We start from the raw sequence: 13,437 nt of genomic DNA, 5'->3' as shown, positions 1-13,437 counted from the left end.
AATTTTAAGGCATATCAAAAATAATTTTTAAAAAAAGGATAAAAAAAGCTACATTTTTTTAATTTATTTATCTATCAAATTAAATTATTAAGCACCTTTTTTTAAGTCTGACAAAAAAATGTATGTATCAAGTACTTATTCTTATTTTAAATTGAAGTTATCATCTACTTATTTATTTATTATAATTAGGGTTGGGCTACAGATTTTTACTGCAGTGCTCTAACAATAGGGGTTATTATTGTGATTATCATGTTGTCGTTGAAAAAAAGTTACTAAATCAAAAATAATATGGTGTGAACCATTTATTCAAAGATATTCTTTTTTTACTAATATATTTTTTTATAAATTGATTTACATAATTTAAAAAAACAATTTTTTTGTAATTTTTTTATTTTATAAATTGAAACAAAAATAATCTAATATATATGTAATAAATTAGAGTCTAGTTATTTAAGAGAATTTAAGAGTGATGCGTATGTAGAGATTTAGTGCTTATGAGTAGAAAAGACAATTAACAAAATAATTATTTTTTTAAAAAAATATTTATGAAAAATTTATTGTTTGATACTTTTGATATTTTATTAATTGATTTGTATAATTTTTTTAATTTATTATATGGTTTCTTAATTTTTTTATAAATTAAATATATAAAATATTTTAATCCATATCTTACATTTATCTATATATAATTCTTTCTAATAAATATTAGAAACAAATTGTAGCTTCAGTGGTTGAGTTTTTTTGTTATCCGAGTTCGAGATCGTGGGTTCAAATCCCATGACCAACAAATCTTAGTATTTAAAAAAACAATAATATTAACCGAGTTTGACCCGGCCACGCCCGAACCGGAGTTTTTGACCCTGCCAGTCACGGGTTGGGAAAAACCCCAACCCGTGAACCGCCCATCTACGATTCATGGTCGATGTGAGCCGTGGGCGGTTTTCACGACGACCCGTGCCCACCTCTACGCATGGCGTATGCCCGAATCATAACTTTTTAATGTGGGATGATTGAAATTAAAACACACGAAAAAATAAGGGAATATTTAGATTGTTTACTCATTTTTTTTTTATTGTTTTTGATCTTTGACATATCAGTTTTCGAGATGAGATACTGGAAGCTTTATAAAAAGTATATATTTTTTTATCAAAGGGTTTTTGCATATGCAAGAAGTTAGTTTAAAATAATTTATTTAAATGATCAAAATCTTTGCGATTTAATCTTCATTGATCAATCATATCAATTAGGCTCTATGGCTTCTTGTTTCTTTTTAAATTTTTTTTTCCCTTACTATAAGTGTCTGTATATATATTTTTTGAACCACTGAGTTAAATCTCAATTTTTGATATAAAGGGAGAATAAATAAAACATAAAATAGCTTAAATACCATAAACTATATGTTTTTTTTTACATGAAGCAAAGGAGTAAAAAAAAAATAATATATTGACAAAAGTGATTTAACTTTCACCAAAGATTAAAAACAAGTGGATGAATGAATTTTGTCCATACTTGTCCATGGCTGTATACTTTTGTCTTTGTATGCAGGGACACTAATGAAAGGGAAATGACCTTTTTTTAGCTGGATTTCTGGATATGAGTTAGATCAATCACGAGAAACCAAACGGGTCAATGCCCTTCTTTTGCTCCAATTTATTCCTCCTCCTTAACACTGCAATCTCTCCTCCTGTCCCTTTTGCGTACTTTGCCCCTTCCACCAGGGATCATTAACTTTTTTATAATCAACTAATAATTAAATAAATATCAACCTTAAACACACATATGTTTTAATATTTTTCATTTACTTTTTTTTTTCTTATTAGTTTCCTCCCCCATCCCATTATTTTTTTTATTTTTAATAATTTTATTTACTACAAATTTATAAAAAAAATTAGAAAAATTTCAGACAGATTATGTGTTATAACAAATTGAAAAATCAAAAGAGAAATTTAGTTGTTAGTTTAGAGCAAAGACTAAAACATATATTTATTAGATTATTTCCATTTTTTTTAAAATCATTATTATTATTATTATTATAAATATGGATAAAGTATGATTTATGAAAGCAGAAATTTAGTTTTTATGAAACTTATGTCATTCACTCATACAAATTAAAATTAAAATTCGTCTCCCTCACACTCACTTAATGAATAGCTAATGCAAAAAAATTCGGTGCCAATGAATGAAAACTGTGGTTGATATACTAAAATTTTTTTTCTCATAAAATTTATTTATTTATTTATTTTTATAATTTATTTCATAAACTTAATTTTTCTATAATTCTCTCATTCTCTCTCTCTCTCTCTCTCTCTCTCTCTCTCTCTGAGGCTTTGGCAGTGCTCCACTGAAGCACCAAAATGCTCTCTCACTTCAATGGCTCCTCTTGGATTGAAGAAGCCGAGGTCGGCGCCGGCGACGGCGCCGGGCCTTCGTGGCAGCCGAGAGCTGAGGCCGGCCCTTCAGAGGATGATCCCGATCTCGGCGGGCTTCCTTCCTTCAAATCCATGCTCGAAGATCCATCCTGGTACTTCTCCTCCGACGCTGGCGCCGACCAGTGCCCTTCCGGCCGTTTCCAGGGCCTGCAGTCTCACCAAGATCTCGCCTTTCCCACCGATTCCTCCTCTTTCGTCAACAAACCCATCTCTTTCGACCCTGGCTTCGAGCTCTCCTTCGATGCCCCGGCCCCCGTCTTCGATTTGAGCTCCAAATCGCCGTTTTCCAACCCGATTGTCTTCGAGAACACCCCAGTTTTCAGTAGGGCTAAGGTTTTGAGGCCACTTGATGTTTCCCCGCCAGTGGGCGCGCAACCGACTTTGTTTCAGAAGCGAGCGGCGGTGCATGGAGTGAAGAGGAGTGAGGAGGAGGAAGGGAGTGGGAATGGTTCAGGAGTGAATTGGGATTCAGAGGACGAGAGGAGGAACAGCAATGGCGGGAATAATGTCGCAGTGCATGGAGGTGGTGAAGTGAAGGAGGGGAAGGGCAAGACGAAAGGACAACCTGCGAAGAATTTAATGGCCGAACGGAGGCGAAGGAAGAAGCTCAACGACCGTCTCTACATGCTCCGATCTGTGGTGCCCAAGATCAGCAAGGTATGACAAAGTTTGATTTTTGCATTTTTCTTGATTGACTCAGTAATGCATTCTATTGTTTCAATAACTTGTGAGGTTCTTTGTTGAGATTTTGAATTTCACTGGTTCTAGTGCTGTGAATTATAGATAGATTTATAGAGCGCTGTTTGTTTACTTTTAAGAGTAAATGAAAAAATTGGAAACAATGGAGGAGAGTACTTTCTTTTCCCTTGGTTTGCATTTGTTAGGTTGATTTACTGAGGCATTGTATCTTTTGAATATCTTGTGAAGTTCTTTGTGACACTTTGAATTCACTAGTTCTAGTTGTGTAGATTGGGGATTTATGGTGTTGTTTGTTTGCTTTAGAGTTAAAAATAAGATGGAAATAAAAGAAGGAAAGCATTTATTTTTATTTGTATTTTGTTTGATTGATTTAGTGATGAACTATGTAGTTTGAATAGCTTGTGAAGTTCTTTGTGACAGTTTGAATTTGCTAGTTTTGGTTGTGTAGATTTTAGATATATAGATTGTTGTTTGTTTATTTTAGAGTGAATTGGAGGATGGAAATTAAAGAAGGAAAGCATTTTTTTTGGTTGCCTGATTGACTTAATGATGTATTGTGTAGTTTGAATGGTTAAAAAAGTCCTTTATGGCACTTTGGACTAAATATAAGAGATGGGAATAAAATACAGAAGGCATGTTCTTTTCTTTTCTTTTCCTCATCATTTGCATTGGCAACATGTTTAGATTATATGTAGAAAAGATAATTAGCATGTTTAGTCTGCTATCTGCATGTAGATTTGAACCAATTTAAATAATATTTAAAATTTGCCATCCCATGTATTCCTTTATGATTTTAATTACCATCTAGGTTAGATAACAATTTCAGGCATCAAGACTCATAGTCTGGCAGTATTCTTTTATTACTTCAATTTGTTTCATGGCCTCTTTGGACTGTGGTAAAATGAAGGAACAGAGCTGAGAGGCAGACAAAAGAAACCAATTGCTTGTACACATCCTTTTCTTCATTCAAATTCTGATGAAGAAGGATGAAAGTTGTAGGACAAATTATCAACACAACAACTACTTGCTTCATCGATCATTTTGATCTGGTAGATCTATAGATTGTATTTCTTTCTTTATAGTGTTTTACATGTGTGGTAAATTCTCCTTTTTGACAGATGGACAGAGCCTCTATTCTGGGCGATGCCATTGAGTACCTGAAGGAACTTTTGCAGAGGATCAATGACCTTCAAAATGAGCTTGACTCAATACCTCCCAATTCTTCTCTGCCTCCCACATCTATACCTAGTTTTCACCCTTTGACACCCACGCCGCCAACGTTGCCATGCCTTGTTAAGGAGGAATTATGCTCAAGTCCTTTGCCAAGTTCAAACAGCCTACCCGCCACGGTTATTTCATTCAGCCTTAATCTCAGTCTGATCTTTGATCTTAGTTTCAGTCTAATTTTACATTGCTCTTCATGTATTTGTTAGTTACCGTGCAAAATAGAATCTACTCTCATGTTAGTAAAGAGATATTCACCGCCAACTGTTTGAAAACCAAGCTGCTTCTTTATCATCTACAGTTTGTTCATGTAGGTTGAAGTCAAGATGCAGGAAGGCGGAGCCGTCAACATCCACATGTTTTGTGCTTGCAGACCAGGTCTGCTTCTTTCAACGATGAGGGCTCTTGATGGTCTAGGTCTTGACATTCAGCAAGCAGTAATCAGCTGCTTCAATGGTTTTGCTATGGATGTTCTCCGAGCCGAGGTAGTCTTCCTTTGCTACAATCTTCACCTAAATTTCTCTCAATACTTATTCTATCGCTGAACATGTTTTTTTTTTCTTCTTGCCTTCTTATCAGCAATGCAATAATGGAACTGGAGTCCTACCAGAAGATATCAAAGCAGTGCTCTCTCAGTCTGCAGGCCTGCAAAGTTTAGTGCAGTAAAAGTGTGTATCAATGGATGATGCAAGTTTGCACAAACATATTACAAGCCATTTTGTTGATCCTGTTGTTTCAACTTGTCTCAGATGAAAAGGAAATGGTTCAAGTTGTAGACTGTGATGGGCACTAATATATTCCAACTTGTAGTTTTATGTTTTATGCATTTTGCCAATTAACTTTTCATAATTTCAATGCTCATTTTATAAGTATCATTCTTGTGTATTTTTTTTTAAATAATTATCCTGAAGAAATTCTTTCTTGTCCTTTTCAATTGGCACCATATTTTAGCTGTAAAAATAAAATTCCTGATTATCAAGATGAAATCCAGTTGATTAAATGGTCCACATTCTTTATTTTAGTGCCCCAACAAAGGTTCTTCAAGTCTTGCCATCAAGGGACAAGGGATACCGACTTACCTTGAAACTAAATTACATTATAGTTTATATTATATATATATATATATTCTATTTTTTGTAGGAGAATTATGTTAAATTAAAAAATTAAAAAATTTATTCACATCATGATCTATTTATATTGGATCATTTGCGTATGGAACCTACGCAAAGTGAGAGCATGATGTTGTTAAATTTACGGATACATCCCACATTAGTACATTTCCCTAACTATTAATCTTAAATGAAAATGTTAACTGTGTAATGTAAAAAATAAATAAATAAATAAATAAATGATAATATGTAAGTTTTTAAATTTCAAGATGCTTGCTACTTTAAAAAATAAAAAAAATAAAAAAAAAATAAAAACAAGAGGCTCTCGAATTTTTACAAGTTTGTTTATATCTAAAAACTTTTTTTTTTAAATACCAAAAAAAAAAAATCTTTCTTAAAAATTAATATTTATTTTTTAAAATATTTAATTCTAGGTAAACTTGTTGGTGTCTACACCTCAACAAGCTCGCTAGCCAAGTGCAAACTTACCGGAGTTCTTTGAGTTTAGAATGAATTCATCGGTGAAGAAATATAAAAAAATAAGAGTCCAATAATAATTTTAGTTTATGTAAAAAAAAATAATTTTATACAAGTATGCATTCCTTTTATTTGAAATTTAAAAAGAATAATGGCTCCATCACCAAAAAAAAGTCCTTTTCTTACACAAAACACAGAAAAACAAACCAAAATTTAGATTTGAATTGAAAAAAAAAGAAGAAAAAAAAAATACTAGTAGAGCAAATTGCCAAGATCCATTTTCTAGCACTTGCTCACTTGCTGATATTGTGAATTAGGGTTTTGGACTGGTCGTAGATCATGGCAATGGCCGCCCAATCTGTAGCTCGATCTCATGCTGCTTCGATGAATTCACTAATTCATCCTATTTCTTTGCGAAATTCTTTGAAGAAGAAGAAGAAGAGATTTGATTCATGCCGTCAATTTCTTTGCAAGAAGAGGAAGGAGGAGAATTGGGGGATAAAGGGTTTGAAGGAGCGTTGCCAGAGAAGAGTAAATGCTATTGTGGATCAGAATGTGGAGGATGATGAGATGTCAGGGTTGGATTCTGATGACGATACCAATCTTTTGAGCATTGTCATGAAGTTTGGGGGATCATCAGTGGCTTCAGCTGAGAGAATGAGGGAGGTTGCAGACCTGATTCTTAGTTTTCCTGAGGAGAGGCCAGTGATTGTCCTCTCTGCCATGGGGAGGACAACCAACAAGCTCTTGGTTGTATGTAGTGTTGATCAACTAAACTTTGTTTGATTTTATATGCAAGATGTTTAGCTATCGCTTGTGATTTAGGCTGGAGAAAAAGCTGTTTGTTGTGGTGTATCACATGCATCTGCCATCGAAGAGTTGAACTTTATAAAGGATTTGCATCTTAGGTAATAGGATCTTGTGCTGTATTTGTCCTCAAATTGTTATACTGCGGTGGTTGTTTTGATTTGTTGTTTGATTTCTTTTTGCAGAACAGCAGAAGAACTTGGGCTTGATAGTTCTATGATTTCTGTTATATCCTGTGAGTACGTGTTGCTTTTTGTATTTTGTTATGTTTCAATGGAAGTTTGTCCGCAAGTGGGAGAAATAAAGTTGTGTGCAATTCCTTGACCAAAATTTGTAGGCATTCCTTGGTTTATTTTATGTTTTGCATTAAACTTTTAGGTTGCTATTGAGGTACGGCATGACCTGATTTTGCAGGGATTCCTTGGTTTGTTTTCTGATTTGCATCAAATTTTTAGGTTGATATCGAGCTGACTAGGCTAAAGACAATAGAATTGTAGAATAGAAAACCGTGGAGATGAAGTTGGTAAATTTTATTTATGGCGGATCTCAAAATATTTTGGTTAAAGATGATATATTTTAGAAAGATAGTGGCATTATTTAACAAGCGATATAATGAAAAATCTGATATATAAGTAAGAGAACTTACCATTCTTGTTGGATAGAAAACCATGGAAGTGCTTGAAGTATTTATATTTCAAAGGTGAGTGAGGCTATGTGGAGGATCTCTATCTTCTGGTGAAAGCCCTCTCAAATTTTGAAGATCTTTGTAGCTAAGTGGCTGATTATTATGTTTAACTATATTATGCAGGCTAGTAACACATGTGATGGAAGAATACTTTGTTCATTAGGATAAGTGTGGCATGTGATCTGCTAACTATTTTGAAATATGAATCATGTTTTGTTTAATGAAATTCAGAGAAAATCTAGAATGGAGACTATCTTTCTCATTAAATAAGGTTCCTATATGGTGTTTGTTGATTTATCAAAAGTATATGATTATGTACCTAGTGATGACATGCCTTGAGTTTTAGAAAAAGAATCTCGTCCATGTTACATTAGGGCAATTGATGACATTAGTGATGGATTGGTTGTTGTTAGGGTAACTAAAGTGCAACATCAATTAATTTGGTTAATATGGTTATAAATATATAAGCTTAGGTCTCTTATCCTACAAGCTTAAGCTTTAGAGTTGGATTAAGTCTATATGATATGATTGGTTTGCATCGAATCTGGTATCCCACATTAAAATAATTAATAGTTCCAGATTGGTTATTTTGGTAAATATGGATTTGAACATATAAGTTTGTGTTTCTCATTTTATAAGCTTAAGCTTTTGTATTGAATGTAGTTTAGATAATATGATTGGTTTGCATCTAACCCGGAATCCCATATTAAAGTAATTAATAGTTCTACATAGGTTAAATTGGTAAACATGGATTTGAACATATAAGTTTGTGTTTCTCATTCTATTAGCTTAAGTTTTTATGTTGAATCTAGTTTAGATAATATGATTGGTTTGTATCTGATAGTTAATATTGTCAAAACCAGTTAGGTGATGATAAGGAAATCCTAATTGTAAGAAGTATCATTAATAATAACTAATAAGAATTGATATGAGTCCACTGGATGTAAATAATAAGAGAGAATTGGATTGCAATTGGTATTAGTAAGAAACAAAAATATTCCGTGACTCAATTTAAGTGTTTTCGTTAAGAACATGTTTTTTGCCATTGATCTTTGTAGTTAGTTCTCCTAGAGCATTTTAGGCTACCTAAGTTCTATATTTGAATGTGAGGGGATTCTTTTGATATAGTTTGATTTGATCTTTATTTGGTGTCATTATTAATCTGACACATTTGCAAATGGTCTCTTTATGATAGAAACTTTCTGAACTTTGCAGTTATGTTGAATGATCTAGAACAGCTGTTAAAAGGCATTGCCATGATGAAAGAGCTGACGCTTCGTACAAGAGACTATCTAGTTTCATTTGGGGAATGCATGTCTACAAGAATTTTTGCAGCATACATGAACACAATTGGTTCTAAAGCGCGGCAGGTAGGGTCTTTGTAACATTGTTCACCAAGAAGGATTTAGTAAAATGCTACGTGTGTGTTGTATTATAATTTCTGTAATTTATATTCTGAAGATGTAAGTGAAAATTAATGATTCGTGTGTTCTGAAACAAATTTTTTATGTGCACGGGGTAAGGTATATAGTCCTAGTTGAGGTTAAATAGAACTTTAGATAGTGAATAATATTGAGCAAATAGGTAAAAATCATGATGTCAACATATAGATTTCTCTATCTAGTTATATCCATTTATACTCATAAATCTGACATGAAGATGGATCGTGTAAATGTAATGGTGTTTAAAAGATGGAATTTTTGTTGAATGTTGTGGGTGAAATATATTTCATGAATGCTTCATGTTGAAAATTTTCTTTAGAGCTGAATTTATGGATTTGTAAGACTGGTGCTAATGTTATTTTAGAGCATTTTCTCGATTGGAAGTTATAGTTCCATTTGCGGAAGCCTTGTCTATGTTGGATGGATTTTTATGAAACTATGTCATTTCTTGTAACAATAGCAGCATCATATATTGTGATTGTATAATTCTACCTACTTGGCTTTTACTCTTGTCTTTGATTTATGCATAGGCCACAAAATAGTGCTGGTTGTGCTATAATGGAATGCCAAAGTTTCTTTTTGATTTCTTCCTAGATGCGATATCACCGTGGTTCAACTTTTGCTGGTTTACTTTCTGCTTCCTCATTACAGCTTACTGGCTTGAGTTATCATTATAACTAATTTGATTTCTTTAAATTTTGCAGTACGATGCATTTGATATTGGTTTTATAACCACAGATGATTTTACAAACGCTGACATCTTGGAAGCAACATACCCTGCTGTGGCAAAGAAGTTGCATAGTGATTGGACTAGTGATCCTGCAATGCCTGTTGTCACAGGTTTTCTTGGAAAGGTGATATTCTGTCTACTTTTCTAGCATGGGTGAGTCTTTTCACAATCAAAAAACCTGAATTCATTGCCATATGATGCACAAATGACAGGGATGGAAATCACGTGCTGTGACTACCTTAGGGAGGGGTGGTAGTGACTTGACAGCAACAGCTATTGGTAAAGCATTGGGCTTACGTGAGATACAGGTTAGTTCAGAAGTACATTCATAGAGAGAAATTGGGATATCTTTCACTTGCATATAAACCTTTTGTCGTCTTCTATTGAACATATTATGATAATATTTGATATTATTTTTGTTTATTAACCTGTTTATATGCCAATTTTATTAGTAAAAAATTTTAACACAAAAATAATAATATAAAAATGAGCTTATGACACCATATTAACCCTAGGCACCAGGCTCTAACTATTTCAGTGACCTACTCTTTAGCTAAATCTGGCTTGAAAATAGCTTCCACCATTAAATATACAGCTTACCAAACATTTAGAATTTTATAAGTATTTTAATTAAAATGAGTGACTCAAGCTGTTTTAAATGTGATCATATAACCTGGTCTTGTATTTTTGAAGGTTTTAGTTATTGGAGATTTCTGAAATCTTTGTCTCCTTTCTGTAGTGATGTTGGTGGTATGATAGGACTTTGAGGATGTTTTGAGCCTCTTAGGGTCATTTTTTACATCCAATTACCTCAAAGTTATCTTGCTCCCACTTGGACTTTTCTTTCCAGGTCCAAATTCACCCTAAGGGTTCAAATAATAATAACAACAAAGGCCTCTTTCGAAGGTTTTAGTGCAGTTTCTTGAAATGAAACTTAAATAGGCCCTTTCTGCAAACTGTTATGATTGCAAGAAATGTTCTCTTCCATTGCAGGTTTGGAAGGATGTTGATGGTGTTTTAACTTGTGATCCCAATATTCATCCCAAAGCAGAGCCTGTCCCATACTTGACATTTGAAGAAGCAGCAGAACTTGCATATTTTGGTGCACAGGTCAGCTTTTATGTGAGGTCTTCTATGTGCTGAATATGCTTGCTGGTGGTTAGAGAAATTTCTGTGAGGGCAAACAAGTCTTTGTTTTCTTATGCCCAAGCTATTTAATATGGCATAAGTATCGACTTTGTTTTTTTACTAAAATGGATGTGTCATTCATGTGAGTTCTCCCGTAATGCAACTGCTAATGATTATAACTGCTTTGCAGACACACCATTTGAACATCACCTAATTATTAAATAAAAAATTTGAGTTTTAGTAATTCAGGCTGAATTATGTGGTGGATTTAGAATGTTGTTGTTTTCGATTGTTTGTGTGTCATTAATGATGAGTTCGCCCATGGTTCTTGTGCAGGTTTTGCATCCCCAGTCAATGAGACCTGCTAGGGAAGCTGATATACCAGTTAGGGTGAAAAATTCATACAATCCCCAAGCTCCAGGTACCCTCATCACTAAGGAAAGGGATTTGAGCAAGGTTTGCAGCTTTTTCTTAATTCTGTGTTTGCTTTTCGCAAACTTCTTAGTTGGAAGGGTGGACATTAGTGAAATGAACTTGATATTTGTATGTAATTCAGGCTGTGCTAACCAGCATAGTTTTGAAATCAAACATCACAATGTTGGATATTGTGAGCACTCGAATGCTTGGTCAATATGGTTTCTTAGCAAAGGTAAGATCTCCGGTTCTTATTACCTCTTTTGAATTTTTGTTGTACTTTGTTCATCTGTAACTTGTATTTAAAATACAGGTTTTTTCCATTTTTGAAGACTTGGGCATCTCTGTTGATTCTGTGGCTACGAGTGAAGTCAGTATATCTTTGACATTAGATCCATCAAAACTTTGGACCAGAGATTTAATTCAGCAGGCAAGCATTTAACAGGAAACATAGAATTTATCAGTGCCATGCCCTTGCATTAATCAACCCTTAAGAAATAGCATTATAGACATTTGCACATATTGTGATCATGTGGCTGCATTATGCTTTCTTTCATGCTTAATAGCCTCTGAAGACTTGATCAATGAGCATTTTTCTTTTTCTGATTGAATAGGAACTTGATCACATGGTTGAAGAACTCGAGAAAATTGCTGTGGTTCGTCTTCTTCGGAACAAATCAATAATATCACTGATTGGAAATGTTGAACGCTCTTCATTGATCCTAGAAAAGGTCTGCTTCAGTCTGCTTCAGTCTCTCTAGGAGGAAACTGTCTTAAAGATGCTATTGTGTTTGCCTTTAAATCCGTAACAATGTGTGCATGATGGCAGGTTTTTAATGTTCTTCGGAAGAATGGGGTTAATGTACAGATGATCTCTCAAGGGGCATCAAAGGTACCTTTACTCTTTCATAATGCTAGGGATTTCCTCATTTATAATCCTGCTATGCATTAACATCTCGGATGGCAGGTGAACATCTCATTGGTTGTACATGATAGTGAAGCAAGAAAATGTGTCAGAGCTCTCCATTCAGCCTTCTTTGCGAACGATCTCTTGTCCGAATTTGATGCTGGTCTTCAGAATGGTTTGCCATTTGTCCCAGTGGAAAACCAATGATACATAGAGCTATTGTACATGGAGGTAAACATGGTAAACTTCAGTCTTCGTAGTGGTATTATTGCATACCAAGCATAATTTATTCAAAATATTAACATTTGTGGTTGCATATATTATGATTTCCGGATTGTTGAAGTGAAGCAGAATTTATTTATCTTGGCCTTTGCACTTGCACGAGACTGGAATACAAGCAAGTTTATACATCAAGAAGCACACACAATTAAGTAAAAGCTATAGCCAGAGCCAACCTCAACTTAGTAGACTCCTCGAAGATTATCACTAGCCTAAGGGAATACCCTCTGAAAACATCATCCAATCAAGATTACTGATACATCAACCTTGTTCATATACTCGAATTAAAGGTTCTTACTTTTTAGCTTCATTATGATCTAAATTATCTCTTGTTACCTCCTCAGAACTGGCTTTTGGTCTGGTTTTGCCGGTCTGCATCCCAAGCTTCACTTCAGGAAACATCAGCACATTACATAGTTGTCTGCTAATTGTTTGGAAGACACTTGCCAAAGATATACAGAGCATGCATAATAATATTTTCTTTCCCAGTCCACAAGATGTTAGTTTGGCTTAGACTCATCCTATAAGCTTAAGTACATAGGAAGAGCGAAGCCGACAAGTATTAATGAGATGATTTAACAGATTAAAAAAACAATGCGACACTGAAGAGCTGTATTCCACTGTGTTAGCATCTGGAGCTGCAGTGAGTGTGGCTTTGGGAGATCTGGATGTTTTTCTCATTGCCCCGAGTGATCTTCTTGGCGCAATGTTCTCGGTGCCTTCCAAGGGTAATGGTCCAGACTGCCTGCATTCTTGTTGATTTATTTTCTTGTGTTTGCTACTTTGCTTTGGTGGCTTTTGGTGCTTGTTCTAGGTACTGTACACTAGTCATGTTATAGTTATAAGGATGCTAGCTATTTGTAAATGGATTGGTATGAGAAAGACTCTATGGTCTTGTAGATTTTTCCCCCTCTGCTCTTATGTAGATATTTTAACATTTGACTTTCTTTCCTTGTCTTCATTTGGTCAGTGGATCTTATAGAAGTAAATAATGAAAAATCTAAACCTGGCCAAAATTATCATGGAAGTTGACTATACACTATACAGCAATTGCTTGGTGTGAATTTCCATTGTTTGTCTTTTTGTGGTTAATGATGTATTCAGTAA

The 13,437-nt window shown here is 34.2% G+C and overlaps 2 protein-coding genes across 5 annotated transcripts; both read left to right on the top strand.

Annotated features, from left to right (window-relative positions):
- Positions 1-2,311: 2,311 nt before the first annotated feature.
- On the top strand, positions 2,312-5,224 carry LOC120250608 (transcription factor ICE1-like). Of its 2 annotated transcripts, XM_039259432.1 has the most exons (4): positions 2,312-3,086; positions 4,247-4,477; positions 4,667-4,837; positions 4,932-5,224. In XM_039259432.1, the coding sequence occupies exons 1-4, from the start codon at positions 2,355-2,357 to the stop codon at positions 5,016-5,018; spliced, it is 1,221 nt and encodes a 406-aa protein (XP_039115366.1). In that variant the 5' UTR covers positions 2,312-2,354; the 3' UTR covers positions 5,019-5,224. The 2 variants fall into 2 exon arrangements, with proteins under 2 accessions (XP_039115366.1, XP_039115367.1); XM_039259433.1 differs by lacking the exon at positions 4,247-4,477 and having other exon boundaries at positions 4,932-5,073.
- A 904-nt stretch (positions 5,225-6,128) lies between these two features.
- LOC120249986 (aspartokinase 2, chloroplastic-like) lies at positions 6,129-13,352 on the top strand. Of its 3 annotated transcripts, none has more exons than XM_039258710.1 (14): positions 6,129-6,691; positions 6,764-6,846; positions 6,931-6,980; positions 8,646-8,800; positions 9,577-9,726; positions 9,815-9,910; positions 10,596-10,712; positions 11,067-11,186; positions 11,287-11,379; positions 11,458-11,574; positions 11,759-11,875; positions 11,974-12,036; positions 12,112-12,282; positions 12,913-13,352. In XM_039258710.1, exons 1-13 carry the CDS (start codon positions 6,278-6,280, stop codon positions 12,256-12,258), a joined length of 1,722 nt encoding a protein of 573 aa, XP_039114644.1. In that variant the 5' UTR covers positions 6,129-6,277; the 3' UTR covers positions 12,259-12,282; positions 12,913-13,352. The 3 variants fall into 3 exon arrangements, with proteins under 3 accessions (XP_039114644.1, XP_039114642.1, XP_039114643.1); XM_039258708.1 differs by having other exon boundaries at positions 12,675-13,352; XM_039258709.1 differs by having other exon boundaries at positions 12,112-12,291; positions 12,675-13,352.
- Positions 13,353-13,437: the final 85 nt, after the last annotated feature.

Source organism: Dioscorea cayenensis, chromosome 19 (assembly GCF_009730915.1).
Source record: "Dioscorea cayenensis subsp. rotundata cultivar TDr96_F1 chromosome 19, TDr96_F1_v2_PseudoChromosome.rev07_lg8_w22 25.fasta, whole genome shotgun sequence".
NCBI lineage: Eukaryota > Viridiplantae > Streptophyta > Magnoliopsida > Dioscoreales > Dioscoreaceae > Dioscorea > Dioscorea cayenensis.
The sequence above is the reverse complement of the archived record's forward strand: the minus strand, read 5'-3'. Positions and strand labels throughout refer to the sequence as shown.